Source organism: Ursus americanus, chromosome 14 (genome assembly GCF_024610735.1).
Source record: "Ursus americanus isolate L20-20 chromosome 14, mUrsAme1.1.p, whole genome shotgun sequence".
Taxonomy (NCBI): Eukaryota; Metazoa; Chordata; class Mammalia; order Carnivora; family Ursidae; genus Ursus; species Ursus americanus.
The window spans coordinates 32,353,194-32,376,410 of NC_142140.1; the positions used below are offsets into that span (position 1 = coordinate 32,353,194).

At 37.1% G+C, this 23,217-nt stretch overlaps 1 protein-coding gene across 1 annotated transcript; it reads left to right on the forward strand.

Moving 5' to 3' along the window:
* The first annotated feature begins 1,786 nt into the window (after positions 1 to 1,786).
* ARF4 (ARF GTPase 4) lies at positions 1,787 to 22,102 on the forward strand. Its single transcript, XM_045807409.2, has 6 exons — positions 1,787 to 2,092; positions 10,622 to 10,702; positions 11,163 to 11,272; positions 15,691 to 15,762; positions 19,046 to 19,171; positions 21,153 to 22,102. The coding sequence occupies exons 1-6, from the start codon at positions 2,026 to 2,028 to the stop codon at positions 21,237 to 21,239; spliced, it is 543 nt and encodes a 180-aa protein (XP_045663365.1). The 5' UTR covers positions 1,787 to 2,025; the 3' UTR covers positions 21,240 to 22,102.
* The last annotated feature ends 1,115 nt before the right edge of the window (positions 22,103 to 23,217 follow it).

Consider the following 23,217-nt stretch of genomic DNA (forward strand, 5'->3'; position numbering starts at 1 on the left):
AACATGAAATTTTGGAAAGGGCAAAGCTATTGTGACAGATCAGTGTTTGGCCAAGGGCTGGAGGTGAGGGAAGAGGATGAGTACAAAGGAGTATGAGGGAACTTTTGGGGGTAATAGAAATGACTGATATCATGATTATGGTGTTGGCTATGCTACTGTATACATTTGTTTATATTCATATAATTGTACAGTTAAAATTGGTGAATTTTATTGCATTTACATTTTATATTTCAATAAAGCAAAATTTTTAAAGTACTGATTAAGCTCTTTTCACTACTACACCAAAACCAGGTTCCCTTACTTCCTGGGAAGACCTCCTCCTCCCTTCAGATAGGTTAAACAGGTAACCACCATCACTACTGCAGATTCTACTTCAAAATTCTTGTTCTGCATTTACACACACACACACACACACACACACACCACACAGGAAATCTACATTGTTATATTGTTTTACAATACTTAGTCATTATTTGACATTTTCCACTAACAGTATCTTGGAGACCTTTTCATTAGAATTTATAATTCTACATTATTCTGACTTCCAATAGTATTACATTGTATGGATATAATTTATTCAGCCATTCCTCTATCACTCAACCATATTTGAAAGTCATGGTGTGCCAACCCCAGGGACTACAATGGCATAGGAAAACAGATTTGAGTCCTGCATTCTCAGTGCTTTCAGACAAGTGGGGTAGGGAGGAAGATTGTCAATAATATTATATGTGAAATCAAAACTGTTAAGAGTGGTTATGATTCTTTGAGCCTGAGTAATTCATCTCGTGAGATCAAGAAAGTATTTTCCAAGGCAATTAAACTTTTAATCAGATCTGAAGGGTGGGTGATAATGACTTAACTAAGGTAGGGGTGTAGGTAGGGGGACCTACTAATCCTGAACTGCACCAACGGTATACAGGAAATATGGGGATATGGCAAAAATTATGGGGAATGTGCTTTAAAATTTTTTTTACAGGATGTATACCTCATTTTGTAATCAGAAAAACATTAAGATCATATTTTTAGAATGAGAAGGCTTTCCACTTTCTTAACATAAGGAATTTAGTTTTCCATGCTTCAGGAAGAGAAATGACACAAGAAAAGCAACCCTTCCTCGTTGGCTTCTCTTAAAAAGCTGCACTACTCGATGAACACATCTCAGAGCTCTCTAGTCTTGACACAGGATTAGGGATATTACGACCTGGAGTGGAGGGGTCCATATGTCTAGGCCACAGCCTCTACGTCTGCACAACTTTTAACCACTTATCTCCTGGGTAAGCAAGGCCCTTCTTCACCTCTCCTCTAGGGCAAGTGTGTGATCCGGCACACGAAACGTGTACCGTCCTGGACCGGGGAATCCCCAGCGCTCACAGTGTTTAAGAGTAGGACGCTCAAAGGGCAGGAAGAACCCAGCTTCACTTCCTAACCCACAATGCACAGAGAGCCTTTCCGGAAGTAAGAACTACAACCTCCTGGATGTATTTACCCGGGCTGAAGCGTTTCGCTTAGAATCTGATTGGAAGTGACCAACTGAAGCATTGTGGGACTTTGTCCGTCTCCCAGTACGCATGTGCTAATTGGCTTCGCCCCGCTGGTCCACGTCCGGGAGATGACGGCGGCCAGAGAATCACGTCGGCGAAACTGGCCAATCCCTTTCGTGCGCAGGCGCAGTGGTTCGGCCAGCACCGGAAGCGCAGGGGGTTGGGGCGACGGTGACGCGATTCTGTCCGCGTTGGAGGGGCCGGGCCGCAGCTGGAGTCGCCGCGGCTACCGCGTGACGTGGCATAGCAGAAGCCTAAAACGCCAGACCCGGAGCTGCCGCGCCACTCGTCGAGCAGGTCCTCACCCCGTTAGTTCTTGTTTCGGAGCTTCGTCCGACACGCCGGCTAGCGAGCCGTCTCTGCCGCCCTCTTTCTTCCTCAGCTCCTCTTCCTTCGCTTAGTTTGTTGGGAGCGTGAAAGGAGAAGGCCCGGGGACGCCCCAAAACCCCTTCTGCTCCTGCCCATCGCAAGTACCACTACTGCCATGGGCCTCACCATCTCCTCCCTTTTCTCCCGCCTCTTCGGCAAGAAGCAGATGCGTATTTTGATGGGTGAGTGAGGGCCCGACAACCGAGGGCAGGCTCCAGTGGCGATCGGGGAGAGTCGGGTCTTAATGCTTGGGACGGCCTCCGGGCCTGTTTGTCCCTCATGCCGCTGTGGTGGGGGAGGGGCGACGGGCTCGGGGTCAGGAGGAATTCTTAAGGGGGAACAATGGGGAGAAAGGTGGGCGGTCGCCCCAGATCTAAGAGGCCGGACGGGCCGCGGGACAGGGTTTCTTCCTTCTGGCTTTGGTTTTCTCTCCTTGATCTTACTGAAAACCAGACAAGATTGGGCGGAGATGTGGGGGAAGCGAACTCTTCTGATCTCGCTAAGCCCGGAAGACACTGGCGAGGCCCCTTCTGAGAGCGCGGTCTGGCTCCCTCTTCTCCGGTGCGGGTAGCGTTCAGGACGGAGGCAGAACTACTCCAGCCTTCCTCCTCCCCCTTTCTGCTCCGTGTACACACTCTGCACACTCCACTGGTATGTGGAGCGAGCGGTCGCCGGGAGCCCGGAGCCGCCCGGGGCAGGAAGTGACCAGGCCCAGAGCGGTGGCAAGAGAGCACCCTTGGTTTTGGAAGAGTCCGGAGTCCTCAGCGCTCTCTTCGCCAAACTTCGCGCTGGATTCCACTTTATATTCTTTTCCTTATTAATGTCCCTGAAAACTGAGTTTATCGTGAATCACCTTTTGGCCACTCTCAAAAACGAAATATGTTTGGTTTACTGTCTTTGGTTTTCAAACTAATTTTTATCTACCTGGTTATGGTTTAATGAAAAAACTTCTAAAGCTAATTTTTTAAGCCGATAACAAATTTCCAGGAATTGAACATTGTGACCCTTAATTTTGGGGTAGCCTTGCTAAATAATAATTACAAAGGGTTTTTTTAAAAAATTCTTTTGGAAAATAGGTTTTAAAAAAAACTTCAGCGCCAGTTTTGTTTTTTATTCAGCTGAGGGAGAAGGAAGGGGCTTGTCACTTGGTAGACGTAAGCAACCCCTCCCCCATAATACTGTGAGTAGTCTCTGCATCACAGCTAAGCTCTGTGGACCTCAGTAATGCAAAAAGGAGCTCCTCTAATTTAAACGTTGAAACTTGTTGGTTCATTAGAAGCTTGTTTTTTAGAGTGGGGAGGAAAAGTTATATTTTCTAGTTCTACTACCATTGAAAGTTTTCCAAAGCAAGATTCAGTAGTAATTCGAGGTGTATGAAGATTACGCATTTAATTCTTTTTTTTTCTTAACTGTTATTTCTAGCTTCTTCACAATTCATGGAATAGTTGTTAATAATTCATTCATAAAGTCAACATGTTTTCTCTATAAAAGATTTTTAGACTTCATTTATAGAGACAATTTTGAAAGGAGGGCAAGCATATTAAGTTTTTAAGGTGGCTGAAAATTGACAGTCAAAAAAGGATCTGAAGTCATTAGAAGGACTTTGGACTGTGGTAAATGAATTTCCAGGCTGTTCCTTAAAGAAAGTAACTACTACCTAGTTGTGTTCCAGGAAATGTACTATGTTGGTTCTTTTACTTAAGATTTATTGTAAATGAATTGCTGTGTTCGTACCCTAAGTACCCTAAGTCTTTTGTGGTGGCTTAAAGTTTCAGAGGGAGAAGAAAGGTAGAGTTATGCTATAAGCACTTCCCTAAATTTACTATATTAGGGGAGCATTCCTCCCTACCCCCAAAAAATAACAATTGAAAGAAAATGGAAAAGTATTTAACTTTGTGCATTTGTGCAAGAGATAGAAGTCATGATTTGGAATTAACTTTTTTTTATGTTAAATGTTTTATTACTCCAGTTTCCTATTCTTGTTTTGCTCTTTAATTTTGGAATAATCAGGTTTCCTTGATTAAAAACACTAAAATCACAAGGTCAAGTTTTATAGTAACTCATCAAATGAAGCATAACCTTAGGAGGATATTGCGTGGGTAGGGAAAGAGGTGATTTGGAAGTTTGATAGTTCATTTTTTTTGGTCTAGCTTTATGAAGTGACTGCATAAACAATCACTCTTAAGGTCTCTGCCCCTATTCAAGTTTAGAATTGAGTTAACGATTGCTTTTTTCATATTAATGTTCTCTGGCAAATATTTGCGCTTCCTTTTCCTTTGTGAGACTTACATAAAATTCATACCTTCTTGAGTCAGTGACTTTTTCAGGCTTTATCATTTTAAAGTGTTACTGAAAGATAGCCCTTAGCTCATGAGGTTGGTTTGCCGAATTACTGTGAAGTTTACAATTTTATTCCTACACCTGTTCTCCCAGAAGTTCAAATAATTTTAAAAGGTGTTTGAAGTTATTGTTTGTAGTTACCTAATTAAAAACCAGTGCAGTGTTTTAAATGTAATATCACTTAAAGTACATCTTGACAGAAATTGTCTAGTTTCTTTGTTTTGTTTTGAGGAATCACTCATGTAATGATATTATTGAGCTTAAATTCAAAGATGGTCAGTTTCTATCTTAGATTTCTCATGTAGCTCTGCATTACCTTATTTTTACACTGATCTTCAGTGTCTTGATCTGTGATTAAGATGTAATTTTGGGAAATGTTTACATTGGGAAACATTAATGTGTTCTGTAGAGGAATTATTAATTCTAAGCTCTTTGAACTTGTAAGTTTTTGCCTACTGGAAGAAATTTTGCTTTTTAAAAGATTGCTAATAACAGTGTAATTCTGTATTGTCTTATATGTGACTGTGGTTTTGTGGGGACCGGAGAGGTTCCTCTGTTTGCCAACTTGAAAAATATTACTAATAATTTAAGTGAGCCTTCAAGCTAAAGAGTGGCATTTCATGCTTTTTCCCTAGCATTTTGTAAATACATTTATTATGTGATTTTTAATTTTTTGTCCTAAAAATATGTCCTTTTTAAAAAATATGAAAAAGAATAAAGTACCAATTAACTATAATTCCACCATTTCACTGTTGTTAACATTTATTATATTTATTGTCAGGTTTTTAAGAGGAAATTGATGTTCTCTCTTTTTGACTGAGCTTATTATAAGCATTTTCTCAGGTCATTGGTTGAAAACAGTTGGCAGCCTTTAAAAAAAAAAAGCCCTTCTGATTAGTTATATGGTATAAGGAAACAATAGAAAAGGCAAAAATCTTTAGTTTGATGCTACGAGAAGTTGATGCAGCCATTTTTAGATATACCCTCTGGCATTATTGCAAATGGCTTTCAGACTTTGATAATTCGCTGCTTATTAACACATTGGTTAAAGTGCAATATTTCTGATCTATTGGGTAGAAGTAAAACCTAAGCTTACAATAATTTTTCTGTACACCTGGTAGCCACACTTTCAGTTTTGATGGTCATACTTCTGAGGAATTAGATATAATACTAAGATACTGTGTGTCCACCAGAAAAACCTAAAGGCAAGATGGCTCTGGTATAGACTTAGGGGTTTTTTGGTTTTTGTTTTTAATTTTAAAAAATTGAGATATAATTCATGTAACATAAAATTTATCCCTTTAAAGTGTACAGTTCATTGGTTTTACTATATTCACAAACTTGTGTCACCATTGCCAGTCCTTTTTCTTTTTTTTTTTAAGATGGCATGAAAGCGGGAACGTGTTTGTGGGGAAGGGCAGAAGGAGAGAGAATCTTAAGCAGGCTCCATGCCCAGTGCAGAGCCCAGCGTGGCTCAGTCCACCACCCTGAGATCAAGATCTGAGGTGAATTAAAGAGTTGGGACGCTTAACTGACTGAGTCACCCAGGCGCCTCACCATCACCACTGTCTTAATTCTAGAACATTTTCATCAGCCCAGAAAGAAACTCTATACCTGTTAGCGGTTACTGCTCCCCTTCTTCCCCAGTTCTTCTGCAACCACTCATTGGCTTCTAGTTTCTGTGGGTTTATCTATTCAGGATAGTTCACATAATGTAATCATACAGTGTGCCCTTTAGTGCCTAGCTTCTTTCACTTAGCATGTTTTAAAGGTTCATATTATGTGTCAGTACTTCATTCCTTTTTAAGGCTGAAAACTAATTCCTTTCTGTGGATATACCACATTTTGTTTATCCGTTCATCGTTTGATGGAAGTCTGATTGCTTCCACTCTTTGACTGTTATGAGTACTGCTGCTGTGCACATTTGAAAACAAGTTTTTATACAGACATATAATTTTAATTGTTTTGAGTAAATAAATACCTTGGAGTGGAATTGTTGGGTTCTGTGTTAACTGTATTTAACATTTGAAAGAACTGACAAAACTGTTTTCCAAAGCAGCTACACCACTTTACATTCCCATCAGCTGTGTCTGAGGGATCTAATTTCTCCATAAGACCTGGGATTTTGCATACCTCTTCTAATCCAATGATTCTGGGGACATCTCTCTTTTTTTTTTTTTTTTTAAAGATTTTATTTATTTATTTGACAGAGATAGAGACAGCCAGCGAGAGAGGGAACACAAGCAGGGGGAGTGGGAGAGGAAGAAGCAGGCTCATAGCGGAGGAGCCTGATGTGGGGCTCGATCCCATAACGCCGGGATCACGCCCTGAGCCGAAGGCAGACGCTTAACCGCTGTGCCACCCAGGCGCCTCTGGGGACATTTCTGAACCTCAGATGCTGCGTTTGAAAAATGGAGGGTAGTTGTAAGGTTTATATTACAAATATGTATGGAATCACCTAGTGAGGTGCTCAGAACACAGTAAGCATTCAATTTAAATTATTTTTAAATGATTATGAAGTTGGAATTTAAACTTCCTCATAGAAAATTGAAAGATAAAGGAAAACGTGAAAAAGAAAAATAATCTATATGAAATTTTATCCACCTAAAAATACACTTTTTTCATCCCAGTCTCCTTTCTGTATTTTTTTACAATTTGAGATCACGGAGTCTAGTGTCTTTAACTTAAAATATAAATATTTCTTGCTGCCACACTTTAGTAGACATACTTTTTAATGATTGGCTAAGAGTTTTGGGGTAGTTTTGTTGCTGTTAATACTTTGGTCAAAGTGCAGGTCCAGTTAAGAAGAACAAGTAATTCCAGTATATCTTTGAATACAGTGACTTGTTTATGGGGGTGGAAGGGAGGGGAGGGCATTACTGGAATGTACAGATTAGTCTTATCTTGGCTAGGTGAGAATTGGTTATAGTTTCATTTTGTGGAGAAAACTCACTTGCCAAATATTGCAACATTAAGGAAATACGTACTTAAGAAATGACTGGAGTAGCACAAAATTGTGAGACCAACATATTTTTAAGTAAAGAACTATATAATGAGTTTTAAGTGATGGTATACATTAATTTGTGTATCTTTAATCTCACAGTAGAAATTTCTTTTTTAAAAATTCTGGTTTGCATTTATATAGCACTGTTATTTTTTTGTGCAACTCAGAAGATACCTTCATGATTTTAGAATCTTGTATGTGGCTGTTAGCTATTTAACTATTACCTTACAATTTTTATTTTAAAAATAACTTGCTTAGAAAGCCTTATGATTGCATTAGTTTGTAAACACTTTCTCCCCCCATTTTTCATTAAAAATAAATATGTAAAATATATTCAAGGCTCTTAAGGAGTCATCTTCCTAATAGATACATCAGGAAATGTAACCAAGCCAACATATTAATAAAAGAAATCTACTTTGGATTTTTTTTTTTTTTTAGTGAGAGTAACACATGTTTATTGTGTGAAGAAAATTCAAATTTAGAAGTGGAATATTAGTTATGCACACAAGCTGTGTTAACAATTTCATTAAAAATTGGGTTACCTCTATGCTTTTCTATAACTTAAAATAGTTATATAATAATTTGTCTTGGGTTTCTTTCATTGTCTGTCAGTATTTTTGGATTTAAATTGTTTTAGTGATGGTTTAAGTTTCAGTTGTACTTCCAGTGAGGACTAGCATGTGCCATAGTTCTCAAAATCTGACTCATGTGGGGCGCCTGGGTGGCTCAGTTGGTTAAGTGTCTGCCTTCAGCTCAGGGCATGATCCCAAGATCCTGGGATCCAGTGCCGCAACAGGCTCCTTGCTCAGCAGGGAGCCTGCTTCTCCCTTTCCCTCTGCTGCTCGCCCTGCTTGTGCTCTCTTGCCCTCTGTCAAATAAATAAATAAAATCTTTAAAAAAAAAAAACCCAAAAACCTAACTCATGTTTTTCTAATCAGCATCTTAGTTCACTTCTTCTGACTTGGGCTTAATCATATTTTGACTTAGTTACTTTTTTATTGATTTATTTTTTGTTTTTGAAAGAGCTCTTGCAAGCGGGGGAGGGGCATGAAATGGGAGAGAATCTTTTTTTTTTAAAGATTTTATTTATTTGGAGAGAGAGAGCACAAGCACGAGTGGGGTGAGGGGCAGAGGGAGAAGCAGACTTACTGAGGAGAAGGGAGCTGGATGCGGGGCTTGATCCCAGAACTCTGGTATCATGCCCTGAGCTGAAGGCAGACACTTACCTGACTGAGCCACTCAGGCGCCCTGAGAATCCTCTTTTTAAAGATTTTTTTTGTGAGAGAGAGGGAGAAAGAGTGTGCATGCATGTGTAGACACACACACACACACACACACACACACACACACACACACAAGCAGGGGGTGGGGCTGAGGGATAGGGAATCTTAAGGACTCCGTGCTAAGTGCGGAGCTGGATGCAGGGCTCGATCTCAGGGCCCTGAGATGATGACCTGAGCCAAAACCAAGAGTCAGCTCCTTAACCAACTGCACCACCCATGTGCCCCAGAGAGAGAGAATCTTAAGCAGGCTCCACATCCAACACAGAGACCAACTCATCTCAATCCCATGATGCTTGACTGACTGAGTCACCCAGGTGCACCTTTTAATTTTGTTACTTAAGGGTGAATTTTGCTTTATTTTAAAATTTGATGAAAATCACCCAAGAAGGACTTATTCTCTCAAGAGACAGCTGCTTTTTAAAAAATTTTGTTGTATTTAAATTCAATTAATTAACATATAGCATATTATTTGTTTCAGAGGTAGAGTTCAGTGATTTGTCAGTTGCTTATAACACCCAGTGCTCTGTTACGTAGAGACAGGTTTTTCAATGAAACAATCATATTGTTTTCCGCATCGTTTTCTGTATTTTTACTGAAGATGTCAAACTTTTGTTACTTTTGTTTCTTTGTGTATATTTTAGAATTAGATTTTCTGAAAAATATATTTTTTTGGAATACTGTCCCATACTCAGAAAACAAAACACCTCCTGGTGCCAGTTGGTTTTTCTTGTGACCATGAGTGAGGGCTTAGTTCACTCTGTCTAGTAAGTGTCATAGTATTTTGGAAAGAATCTCGGTATGAAAGAGTAGGGGACACAGTTTGATTAGAAGACACAGGATATGAAGACATACATTGCCTGAGTGTACAGAGAGATCTTAAAGCTACCTTTGCAGGGTACAGAGCAGAAAAGGTTGTTACATGGGTAGAAGGGGTCTGAAATTGCCTCTAACCTTTAGTTCTGTTTTGAACTGATAAAAGTTAAACTTTACATTGCACCTAATGTAAATTAGGTAAGTGGGGTGATTTCTGTGTGCTTTTTTTAACTTACTAACATTTGTTTCATGTGCTAAGTCATGCTTTGATTTAAATATTTAAAAAGCATCCTTGCTTAAATCATGAATGAAGTTGAATTCATTTCAAAATCTGTGATAGCGTAAATCTAGATGGCCATATGTGATGTCGTTGGAACAATGATACATTCAGTGAGGTTGCTAGATATTGACCTTCAATTTAGCAGGGTTTGACAATGTGGAATACGCAGATTTTGAAAGATTCATACTTAAAATAAGCATTTAATTTGCTCATCACTGTCACTGTAATGAAGAAGTATATCTTCTTGTTCCAGGTTGGATTTTTTTTCCTTCAGAAACAAGCACATTCTTCCCTACTTGTATCTGCCTCAAAGGAATTGTTTTAAGAATTTAGACATTAGTTACATTGGAGATGAATATGATAAGGCCATTTTTTACAATCCAGATTAACCAATCTTTTGTTCTCATTTCTGTGCATTTGATAATAGGAATGGATTTAGGTAGGGGTAATACTGGCTTCATCTTCCTTTATTACCATTTAAGGATACTAGTGCATAGTTAACATTTTTTTTAAGATAATTTTTATTCACTTGTTTTTATGTGTTCTCTGATTCAATTTGTAACTTGGGTTTTTAAAAATGACAGTAGTTCATAGAATTAATAAGATCTTGAATTGAAAATATCTTAGATGAAATTATTTGATCTCCTAGTTTTACAGCTAATTTCTCTGGTCTTAGTTTCCTAGAGTGACTTGTTTAAAGACACTTATTAACTAATTTGTGGCAAAGCAAATCTACAGACTAGAGCCTGAGTCAGCCAGATACTCCTTTCTTTTCACTACTACATGCTGTCTCTCTAGGTCTAGAAAGAAAAATGGAAAGGCTTTCTGTAGCAAGTATTGCCCTTGGGGATCAGGAATGAAGTAATTTCATTTCCAACTCATTTGTGCTTTGACCAGTTGAGTTTTGCTTTTAAACTATAAGTTTGTTGTAAAATTAATTCTTAGTTTGTGCTTTTGGTCTAGATTTAAAATCTATAATGTCTTTTTCTAGTTGGATTGGATGCTGCTGGCAAGACGACCATTCTGTATAAACTGAAGTTAGGGGAGATAGTCACCACCATTCCTACCATTGGTAAGAAAGTTTACAGATGACTTTAATTTATATCATAATAATATATTATAAAATAGAATATAGTTTAATTTTGAAACAGTTTTTTAACGCTTTATTGTTTTAGAGAGCTTTTAAAAATTGAGAGGAAGGTACAGAGATTGCCCATAAACTCCGTACCCCCATGTATATATAGCTTCCCCCTTTATCAGCATCACTCACTCGAGTGGTAAATTCGTTGTGATGGTGAACCTCATTGACATAATCATCCAAAGTCCATAGTTTACCTTAGGGTTCACTCTTGGTGTGCATTCTGGGGGTTTGGACAAGTGTACTATGGCATATATCTATCATTATAACTGGCTTAGGTTTTTTCAGTTTGTTGATTATCTAGTAGGTTCTTAAAAAGCAGTTCTGAGAGAACTCCACAGTAAGGGATTTTATTAATACCATTTTGCCCAAGTGTCTTTTTTTTTCTTTGTAGGCTTTAATGTGGAAACGGTAGAATATAAGAACATTTGTTTCACAGTATGGGATGTTGGTGGTCAAGATAAAATTAGGCCTCTCTGGAGGCATTACTTCCAAAATACCCAGGTAAGGAGTGCTATACAGTTTGTATAACTTTTCTTTATATGTTTTTCTTTTGATATCTACTATTTAACTGGGTGTTGGCATTCTTATCCCGACTGACTTGTTCTTCAGTGAGCTCTCTCACTCATGCCTTTGAAGGCTAAATTACCCAGGGTGGAAGAGTTACATAGCCATCATGACAGTGTTTTGGAAGATTAGGTGGAGGTGGTTCTCAAGATTGAATTAGGTGTCTCATCAGTAGTTCTGTTTGTTTCATTCTTAGTCTAGAACATAAGGTATGTAGAACTTTCTGTCATTTAAATTTTTAAAGAATAAAAAGCAATTAATAGTGGTTCATTTAGCCCAGTTAAGTGTTTACCTTATTAAAATACATTAAGAAAAAAAATATATTAGGGTACCTGGGTGGTGTTGTCAGTTACACATCCAACTCTTGGTTTCAGCTCAGGTCGTGATCTCAGGGTCATGAGATGGAGCCCCGTATTGGGCTCTGCGCTCGGTGTGGAGTCTGCTTAAGATTCTTTCCCCTCTCCCTCTGCCCCCTCCCGCTCATTCTCTCTCTCTTTCTCTTTCTAAAATAAATAAATAAATCTTTAAAAAATATATATATCATTAATGTAGATCCACTTATTGATTTGTAAGGTGTTGTTATATTATGTAGTATATATAATAGAGGGATGAGAGAGACCTTAGTAATCCTGTAAGCAGGAGTTCTTGAATTTGGCTGCATATTAGAATCAGCTGGGGAGCTTTAAAAAAATTAAAAATCCCAAAGCGTTGATCATTAGCTCCATACCAATTGAATTAGAACCTCTAGGGATATAAACTAGTTATCAGTAAGTCTTCTCAAACTTTGATGTGCATATGAATCACCTGGGTATTTGTTAAAATACGGGTCAATTTCGTAGGGCCTGAGATTCTGCATTTCTAGTAGGTTTTCTGGTGGTGGTGGTGGTGGTGGTGGTGCTGGTTTAGGACCTTACTTTGAAGAGCAAGGCTCTGGTATAATGTTTGTCAACAGCAGCACTGTGGACATTTTGGGCTGAATAACTATTGTTGGCGAGGGAAGGTCCTCTGCATTGTAGGATGTTTAGCAGCATCCCTGGCCTCTACCCACTATGTGCCAGTGGGAAACCCTACCCCAACCCAGTTGCGGTAACAAAAAATATCTCCACATATTGCAAAATATCCTTTGGGGACAAAATTTCACCCCCTTGAGAACCATTGCTCTCATCTAATTCTTATATAGGAGCAAGCTGAAGCTTGGAATGACTTACTAGGACTGGAGAGCTGATTCTTGTTCTAGATTTCTCTTGAACCTCATTCCAACTCAGTTGTGTTTTCTACCACAGGAGAGGTTTCTCATCAGTTTTTGTTTACTACTGGAGTTGATAAATACATTTTTTAAGTACTGTGTGATGTTCAAAGCACTTCATATGTTTAAGATCTGCAGATGCCATTCTTGTTCTTCACCTCTTAAAACATAGTATGCAGGTGAGGTATATTGCCACCAGGTGGCAGTGAATACCCTAGGTGAGTTGGCTGGAACTACCAGATTTAAGTAGTGTGCCCTGTTAAATAAATGGCATGCTTTTTTTTTTATTAAAAATTAGAATATTTCTGTGCATTAGCTGTGGTTAGAAAAGCTATTTTCATATGAGTCACATGCTTTAAAAAACTTTATTTTGGAAATTGTCAAATGTACACAAAAGTAGAGAGAATAGCATATAAACTTCTGCATATCTGTTACCCAGCTTCAATGATTAGGATATGGCCAATATTGTTTAATTGATGTTTCTTTCTAATGTACTTCACCTTTTGGATTATTTTAAAGTAAGTCATAGTCATTTCATTTAGGGAACATGTTTTTGAAGTAAAATTAGGGACAAAGTAAAACTTCGCTAATCCTCAATTTGTAATTCTTGACTAAGAGTAACCCTAGTCTTATCTTAGATTTGTTTAGAATGCTTTGTAATGAACTTTTGAGGTTTTTTTTCGGGGGAAGGGGGGAGAGTAGAGAGCGGGTGCCTGTGGCGGGAAAAGGGTAAAGGGTGAGAGGGACAGAGAGAATCTTAAGCAGACTCCATGACCACCATGGAGCCCAGCGTGAGGCCCAGTCTCAGAACCCTGAGATCATGATCTGAGCCCAGATCAAGTGTTGGACACTTAACTAACTGAGCCAGTCAGGTGCCCCATTTACTTTTGAATTCTTAATTGAGATTAGACCGATTTCCTGGCCTCTTTGGATCACCTTATAATCAAAAGTCCCAAGTACTCCTTCCTAGAGAACTCATGTCTGCAGGGGAAACTTTTATGTGTTATCTGATGTAATCTCAGCTAAGCTCTTACACCAGCTTTTCTAGCATTCCTAATTAGTTCTATTAGCTATAAGATTGAAAAAAAATGAATATTATTTAACCATGCTTCTAACTTAACAAGCCAGGACAGAATGTTTATTGTAGTAAATTCCTCTTCCCTCATTAGATAATTCCAATTATTTTGCTGTTCTAAATAAGTAAATAATTGGCCTTCTAAGCAGTCTTTTCTTAAGGTAGCCAAACTTACGTTTAGAATCCTAGCTTTTCTACATTCTTGATTCTCGGTTGTCCCAGGAAATGAATAACTTTGAATTTATTACTGAAATACTTCTTTCTCTCAATAGTGTTACTTTGGAACTGATAGCATTATTTACATTTTAAACAATAAAAATGGATTGTTAGTAGTCCAGATAAAATTAGATCTCTTTTGGAGGCATTGCCTCTTCTAGAGGGATAGATTTTAAAAAGGAATAGCTTTTAGAATAGGAGGGAACGGAGGGGACAACATTTACTAAATGTCTGTGATAAACCATATGCAATACTAGATGCTTTTATACCCGTATGATTACGTTTAACAGGCTTATAAAGTTGGCTGGCATGGTTTTATTTTTATAGAAGAGGAGGCATGTTCTGGGATTAGGTCATTTATGTAATAAGTAGTCCTGAGATTTGAATTTGGGTATCTTTCTGTCATACTGGCTGTCATAGCACCAAAAGTATTTTCAAAAGGTTAGGATGTTTAAAATGATGGTTTCCAGAAGAGAAAGGAAATGGGTTTGAAATTTGCTAGACCAAAGGAAATTGTCATTTAATAACCATAGCTTAAAATAAATACTAGGTACCGTGGCAGGCTCAGTACTGTGATGGTACTGAGGGGTAAGTACAAAATGAAGTAGCTCCTTGCCCTAAGTGGATTTTATGCCTTTGGTAGACTTAATCTAGTTATTTATATAAATAAGCACAAGACAGGTTATGATTAAGTGACAAATGATCAAAAAATACTTCAGTGGTCAGGGATGTGGGGAAAATAATATTTAAAGTAATCACTTTAGTATTAATAGGAATAGATTTTAACAAAGCTATCAAGGTAATCTGCCCTCTCTCTCCAGTTGAAAATTTTATACTTATTTGGAAGTTTTTAGAAGTCTTAACTAATTGTTTCCTTAATTCCATTTCTTTTCTACAGTAGAATTCTAATGTTTGTGAATATCTCTAAGAATCGTTTACTACTTTTCTTTTTGTTAAGAATTTCGTATTTGGGGGCACTTTAACCTTGCTGACTCAGTCTGTAGAGTGTGTGACTCTTGATCTCGGGATCATGAGTTAAAGCCCCACATTGGGCCTATAGTTTACTTAAAAAAATAAAAATAAAAGAATTTCTTATTTGATCAAGTCAACAACATTGTGGAGCCGGGCTGACTTTTCCATAAGAACCTACAAAAACTCTTTTGTGTGCCCCCCTTTTTTTAAACACTTTGTGTATGCCTTTAACTGAATATGCTAATTCAGTAAGTAAATTCATGCATCTTTAGGATCTTTGGTTGATTCTTTTTCCTTTTGTTCCCACTTAGTGACCATTTTGTTACTTGCACTTATCTGCACTTAACGTGGAGGGAAGAGGGATAAGATTTATTCATGGTGTAGTTGAGAAAAGTGATCAGTTGGTTAAGAGTAAGATTTTTTTTAAAAAATTTATTTATTTATTTAGAGAGAGACATGTGCATGTGAGTGGGAGAGGGGCAAGAGAGAGAGGGAGGAGAAGAATCGCTAGCAGATTCTGTGCTGAGTGTAGAGCCCCATGTGAGGCTTGATCCCATGACCCTGAGATCATGACCCGAGCCGACATCAAGAGTTGGATGCTCAACCAACTGAGCCAGCTAGGTGCCCCTACATTTTTTTTCAAATAACATAAGTTAAAATCACAAATAGTGTTCAATTCTATTTTTAGTACTTAGGGCCCTGTTCTTTTCCTTTTTTGTTTTAATAAGGAGACCTTGTCTTCCTAACGTTTAACTCAACATGGTTCTTCTTCCTGTACTTATGTTTGATATTTAGTGTCTCATTTAAGGTTAACTGTTGCAATTTATTTAAACAATTTTTCCCCAGGGTCTTATTTTTGTGGTAGATAGTAATGACCGTGAAAGAATTCAGGAAGGAGCTGAAGAGCTGCAGAAAATGGTAAGAATGTTTATTAATTGTTTCCAAGATATGTTTTTCAAGGTGACAGTGGTGGTGTTAGTGGTTGGTACATCTTACTGTGATTAGATTACACAAATGAATTGTTTCAGAGTTAGAAAGAACCTTGAGGAACTGTCATCTCAGGTTCTTAAGAATGCATATAAAATCTATAGAGCATTTTAAAAAACACACAGAAGAGTAGCTACATCATTAAGTTGGGAGGAAGGCTCAGCTTGTTTTTAGCATGCTCCAGGGCTGACATGTCTCTGGTTGAGGATGTCTCCATTAGTCCTTTTAGTTAATAGATAAAAGGTCTATAGTTTTGGAACTTTTGTGATCTAGGAATCTTGGTTCAGATCCCTTGTTCCCAAGGTCATTGGGTTTGGTTTTCTCTATTCTGTACCTATGTAATATATACTTTGAAATGTTTCATAATGGCAGCCATGATAAAGAATTCCACCTGAAGGTAATAGAATTTTGATTGATGATGGTATTTTAGCTTTGCCATGTATCATTGTTTTCATGTACAGTTGACTCTTGAGCAGCGTGAGGATTAGGAGTGCCGACTCATGGCCCACCCACAATGTGTACAGTTGAAAATCCACGTATAACTTGAGTCCTCAAAAACCTAACTACCGCTTTTGCTGGCCATGGTTTAGTGGCAGGAATATTGCCTCCTGAGGCCGTGCCTTCCCATCCTAGGTGGCAGTTCTTTGTGCTAGTCATAATTGCAACCCAAAGAGCAAGCAGCCACCAAGCCCTCCAGCTCTGGAGTGGGAGACAGGGAGGCTGGGCCAGCACAGGTCCCTGGTGCCCAGGTGGTGCATCCTAAGGACCGCTTGACCCTGCTGCTCAGGCTGAGAGCACAGACAAAACGGTAACTCTTGGAGTGTAAATCGGTGGTTGATGTAAATGGAGGAAAAACTCCAGAACAAATCATGCAAGATAAGCAAATTGAAGACCTGGAAAATGAAATTGAAGGATTAAAAATAGCTTTTGAAATGAAACAGCTTGCATTAGAAGGTTTGCAACTTTCAACTGCCCTTAAAAAAACCTGGAGAAAATTAACCCCAAGTGTGCTCTTGGGTAAAATGTAACATGTATTAAAGCTAAATTAATAGTGAAATCACACCAGGAATCTTGGAATTTGGAGGAAAAACTGCTTGACAAGTTGGAGAGAAGAGATTACAATTAAGACAAGCTTTAGAAATGATTTAGAACAAATGTTTAGAACAAATGTTTAGAAAAGGTTTTAGGAATATAGACTGAAAAGAGCAAACAGAAAGATGAATTCGGACAATATGGAAAATTCAGATGAGATAAAGACCGTACCACAAAACCTACAAATGGAGATACAGATTACTAAAGTTATTCAATATGTGTTCCAGAACCTCATTTTAGGGAGTAAAGGCAATTGGGCAGAGGATTTTGCCTTTAATGAAACCAATCTCACCGTGATCTAATAAGAATTCTATTTTGTCATTTTTTGTTTCGATCTTTGATATGTCATTTAAATAGCAAATTTCAAATAAAATTCTTTTTAGTGTTTTTGGAATTGTTCTAACACTAGTTTTTTTTGTGGCTTAACGCTTTAACATGGAATCTGTTGTTTTAAATATGATAATTAACGTGACTGGCATACTTGAAAAGAATCTGAAAATCTCAGTCTTGGAAGGGTTCCAAAAGACATCTAATCCAGCTTTCCACTGAAGGTGGACATTTTTTATGCAACATTCCTGGCGGTCCCTTCTCTCATTTGGAATACTTCTATGCATTTGTCAGTCAACTAAAATATTAGAAAAATTGGAAAAGGATATCCACATCCTGATTTTTTTTTCCAACCATCAGTTGTGTATTACTGAAATAAATCTCAGTTTAGACTTCCTCTCACACAAAAAAACTGCTGATAACTTAACTCTTGCCCTTACCAATAACACTTGATTAACATATAATTTTGAATGTTATATGTATTACATATTGTATTCTTATAATAACGTAAACTAGAGAAAAAATGTTACTAAGAAAATTATAAGGAAGAGAAAATGCATTTACAGTAATGTACAGCAAAACGTCCATGTTTAAGTTGACCCACATAGTTCATACCCATGTGTTCAAGGGTCAGCTGTATTTATATTGTAAAAATTTGTTGAGGAACCTTGCTAGAGGTACCTTATCATGGTTTCAAACTTGGATAGCCATAAAATATTTACTGAAATGAAATCTTAATTCTCATGCATTGCTTCTAAGACTATATTGCAGTTTGTAAAACTGTTGTGCCAGTGTATGTGTAACCAAGTCACTGGTAGTTTGTCCGAGGAGTTAAAGAACACCCCTTCTACTCTTTTTGTAAACAGCTTTATTGAGGTATAATTTACATACCATAAACTTCACTCGTTTAAAATTGTAAGTCATTGGTTTTTAGTATACAGTATTGTGCAAACATCACCACAATCTAATTTTAGAACATTTTTATTGACACATAAAGAAATTCTCTAGAACTATTAGTATTTATTCCCCATTTCTTCCCCCAGTCCACCCCAAACCCCCAGCCCTTATGACCACTAATTTACTTTATATGCATATGCCTATTTTAGGCATTCATGTAAATAGAATCATACAATATGTGGTCTTTTTAAACTTTTTGTTACTTTTCACTTAGCATAAATTTTTAACACTCATCCGTGTTGTAGCATGTGTCAGTACTCGTTCCTGCCAGCATCTACTCTTGTATTTACTTTTATTTGTTATTGTATTATTACTTATTATTTACTCTTATATAATTTATTATCATACTCTTATGTTATTCTTGTATTTTTTCACGATACTGCCAGTGCCCTAATTATTGTATTGTCGTCTTACTGTTGTCTAGTCCTGCTGGCTGAAAAGGAGTAAAAGTCCGAAAAGAATCCTCTACTACTGAGTACCATAAGATTCTGCCATAAATATTTATTTCCATGTGTGTTTCTTGTCCTTGCCAATCCTGACTCTTAATGGATGATCATGAAAGCTGAAATGGCGAATGATTTACCTTAATGGAGTGTGGGGTGATTGGCTTGAAAAATAGTTTGCATTACTTGAAAAGCATATTAATTATTTGCTTGGGATTTAAAAATTGAAGGATATGAGATTTAAGTGTGCCTGAACTTTATGTAGTGAAATTAGGTTGGTGTTTAATAACATATTTAATGTTGAATAAGTGGTATATACAGGAAGACTGTTTTACCTAGTTTGTCTCAGTGATTGAGTTCCGGTTTATTGTTAACATCGTAGCTTTTATTTTCAGCTTCAGGAAGATGAGTTGCGAGATGCAGTGTTGCTGCTTTTTGCAAACAAACAGGATTTGCCAAATGCTATGGCCATCAGTGAAATGACAGATAAATTAGGTCTTCAGTCTCTTCGTAACAGAACAGTAAGTATTTGGAGGTTCTTTTTAACCTCCTGACTATTAGAATTAATGTAATTGTTTAAGGAAGTATTCACTTTAGGGGCACCTAGGTGGCTCAGTCGTTAAGCGGCTGCCTTCAGCTCAGGGCGTGATCCCGGTGTTCTGGGATCGAGCCCCACATCAGGCTCCCTGCTCCACTGGGAGCCTGCTTCTTCCTCTCCCACTCCCCCTGCTTGTGTTCCCTCTCTCACTGGCTGTCTCTCTCTTTCAAATGAAGAAATAAAAAATCTTAAAAAAAAAAAAAAGGAAGTATTCACTTTAAGTACATATTAAGGAATTGTCCTTTTTGAACAGATAATGAGCACGTCATTAAAAAAATACAATAATATACTCTGTTTACAGACATGAGCCCTTTCAGGCTTTTACAAATGTGTGTTCAAGTTTTAAACTATGTTATATCTTCTCCTTTTTTTTTTCTTTTTTTTTTAAAGAGGGAGTAGAGGGAGAGAGAGAATCCCAGGCAGGCTCCACAGCCAGTGCAGAGCCCGACATGGGGCTCAGTCTCAGGACCCTGAGATCATGACCTGAGCCAAAATCAGGAGTCTGATTTAATTGACTGGGCCACCCAGGAGCCCCTCCTTTTTTTAACTTTTAGTATTTATCCCTTAAGGATCCAAATGTTTAGATACCTTTATTTCATTTGATTTTTGTTAACTTTGTCCTCAAAACATTTAGGATCAATAAAGATGTACTTTATGAGAATTGTATAATCTAAGGATTATTGATGTTAATTTTAATTTTGTATCTTTTAAATAGCTCTGTAGCAAGTATTTTATAATTTGGTTTTCTTATTAAAATTGCAATATTTTTGCAGCCATATTTTAAATATTCTTGTTTTATACTGTTTGCCTTCTAACATCCAAAGCTTGTGAACTATCCTTACGACATTAAACAAGTTTTGAGTTTAAAATTAAAAGAAATATTACACTTGTTCTCCAGTAGCTTGTTTTAGATCAGTGGTTTTTAAATACTGGCAAAACACAATATACTGTTTTATATATAAAGATGATATCACAAACTTTAGTGTGACTTGTGCTTTACAATGGTTTTTCACGAAGTTGTCAATAAGGCAGATATTGTGCTGGGCAATAACTGTATAGGCCGTTTGAGATGTCCTAGGCTGATTTAAACAAGTTAAACTATAAATGATACCAGTTTCCAGTGCTGTGAAGGTAAGAATCTCTACCTTTAACCAGCCTTCTAGGTTACTAGGGTGTTTGGTATTCAAATAGTAATTGGCAGTGTGGTATACTTGCATTAACCTTGTAATATTAAAGCAAGTTCTTTATTGTAAGGCAAAATAAAACGGATCAGTAAAGAAAAATGATAAACTATCCCTTAAAGGTAACTAAATTGCTTTCTAGATCCTTTTCTTGCTCTTAACATTTCATGGCATTTCATACAGTTCCTGTTACAATTTTAAAAAGTGAAACTTTTTGGAATGCATGAAACTAAAGATAGTGAAATTATCTGAAAAGCTTGCCTCCAATATCAACAGCTTCTACTCTTCAAAATTTTGCCTCCTGTATTCTGAACTTAGTTTTATGGGAAACAAAAGAGGGTTATAAGGACCTGGTGGATACTTAATTAGTTACTAATCTTCCTATGAATGTTCTTTTCAGATTAAGGAGTAGATTGTTGATTAAATCTAATGAATGGGTAGGAGTAGCTTTAAATGTGACAGGAGTTTTGTGAGAAGCGTGTAAGAGAACACTTCCAATCTATACAGTTACTGAGATTATTAAATATAACAGTAATAGTGAGATGTAAACCGATTTTACTCCTTTTTCCTATATATTAATTTTTTGTTTCCTTATTAACTGCTGACTGAATATTATCCTTGGGCAGTTGGGGGGAAATACTTAATTTGCTGATTAAGATATTTTCAAGACTGGTTATATGTAGTCTTCTGTTAATCAAGTATTTTCTTGTTCTTTCTTTACAGTGGTATGTTCAAGCCACTTGTGCTACACAAGGAACTGGTCTGTATGAGGGACTTGACTGGCTGTCAAATGAGCTTTCAAAACGTTAAACGAAACTGGATATCTAACCAAGGACATATTTGATAGAATTGGTCTAGGCTTGTTACAACAAAATTAGTTTGCATCTTGGTTATTAAACAGTATCTGGGACTGGTTTGGGCAGAATATTACAGCGTTTAAACTTATTTTGTTGCCAATTATTGTTTACCAAGTATAATATTGCTATTTAGCAATATGCTTGGTTTTAAAGAAATTCTCCTTAACTTGGGAAAAAAGTATCCTCTTTTAATTTTAATTCCCTTAAGCCTAAATGCCTGGACATAGCTATGGTGACACCTTTAAATAAATCCATTTTGAATGTTTTTTGAGCCCACAAGAAATAATGTTTTAAAGTTATCCCCTTGCTACTTTACTGATACCTTTATCATTCCTGGGACAGTCTGCTGATTTAAAAAATGTAGCATTCCATTTGTATTTATTTTTCTCCCTTGCCAAAAAGATTTTCTAATACTGCTTGTACCAGCCAGGGAAATGCTCCAAAACACTATTCAGATCTCTTGCACTGAGGAACTTATATTTTCCCCCCTTATTGAATCCTGGCTTCATCAGCCAAGCTTACCTTAGTGTGGTTTGGATTTGATAGCTAATTAGTTCTGTGCTGGTTGCAAAGAGTTCATATTGAGATGATTTTTAATACCCAGCAGATTGTCTTCCTTTATATTGTATCTTTTTTATGTTGCATGTTGCTTTTTGGTATCAGCCTGACTCTTTGCCCAGTATATGATAGTTCTGCTGATGTTTTATTGTTTATTGGTGAACATATCTTCATTAAGAGTTTTTGGAAAACTCATCAAACTCAATAAGTTTTCTTCATAACCCATTTGGAATTATTCCTAATAAAATGATAAAAATATGTAATTGTGTGTGTTCTTTTTGAGTCTTGAAGATATTTGAAATGGGTTTTCTTATTTAGCAAAGTTAATTTGCATATATTACATTTTGTGAACAGTAATACAGGTCTCTGAGTTTACTGATTGTTTAAATCGGAAATAAGGTATGGGTCACTGTCATGTATATAACAGAGTGGGGAGTAACTTCAAAATTTTAGTTTTCTATAGTAAAATAGAATCTGACTGTACATTTCTAAACTCAGATCAAGAGTAAAAAGCTGTAATAAAATGAACTGCCCAGAAAGCATGTATGCATGTGTTTGTTTCACAACTAATGTTAGTTAAAGAAATGCAAGTGCTGATTGTGCGGCAGAATGCGGGCTGTTGGTGATGCTGCTCTCCGACGTCATGGAGTTCACAAGCGCTTTCGGTTTAGCTCCACATCCTTAGAACTTCTGCGGAGAGCTGCATGTAACGAATTCTTTGTTAATAAGGCAATATAGGTGTATATACTTCATTAACTACATTTATGAGGTTACTGAGGACTCATCTTGATAACCTTATGAGTAACTAACTTAGTTTTTGTCTATAATGTTTTATGTATATTACAAATCTTTCAAATACTTAGTGGCTTGTATAGCTGCACATAAATTTCTTTTTTTTATTTTGATTTATTAATAATTTTTATTTTGTTACATTAGTCACCATACAGTACATCCCCAGTTTTTGATGCAATGTTCCATGATTTATTATTTGCGTATAACACCCAGTGCACCATGCAATATGTGCCCTCCTTAATACCCATCACCGGCCTATCCCAATCCCCCACCCCCCTCCCCTCTGAAGCCCTCAGTTTGTTTCCTGGAGTCCATAGTCTCTCGTGGTTCATTCCCCCTTCTGTTTACCCCCCTTTCATTCTTCCCTTCCTTCTACCGATCTTCCTATTTCTTATGTTCCATAAATGAGTGAAACCATATGATAATTGTCTTTCTCTGCTTGACTTATTTCACTTAGATTTCTGGATTAAAATTTTACTTCCAAACCAAATATATGCTAGTAAAATAATATATATTTTTGAATCATAAAAAAAATACTGGTTCAAGTAAAAAGAAATTGGAATTAAGTAGTTGATGACAGT

What these genes read in the sequence shown, in the direction of transcription:
- ARF4 (XM_045807409.2), top strand. Translation starts at nt 2,026, where the DNA reads ATGGGCCTCACCATCTCCTCCCTTTTCTCCCGCCTCTTCGGCAAGAAG. An exon ending in CACCACCATTCCTACCATTG is followed by an intron (nt 10,703 to 11,162) that starts GTAAGAAAGTTT and finishes TTTTCTTTGTAG; the next exon opens with GCTTTAATGTGGAAACGGTA. An exon ending in CTGAAGAGCTGCAGAAAATG is followed by an intron (nt 15,763 to 19,045) that starts GTAAGAATGTTT and finishes TTTTATTTTCAG; the next exon opens with CTTCAGGAAGATGAGTTGCG.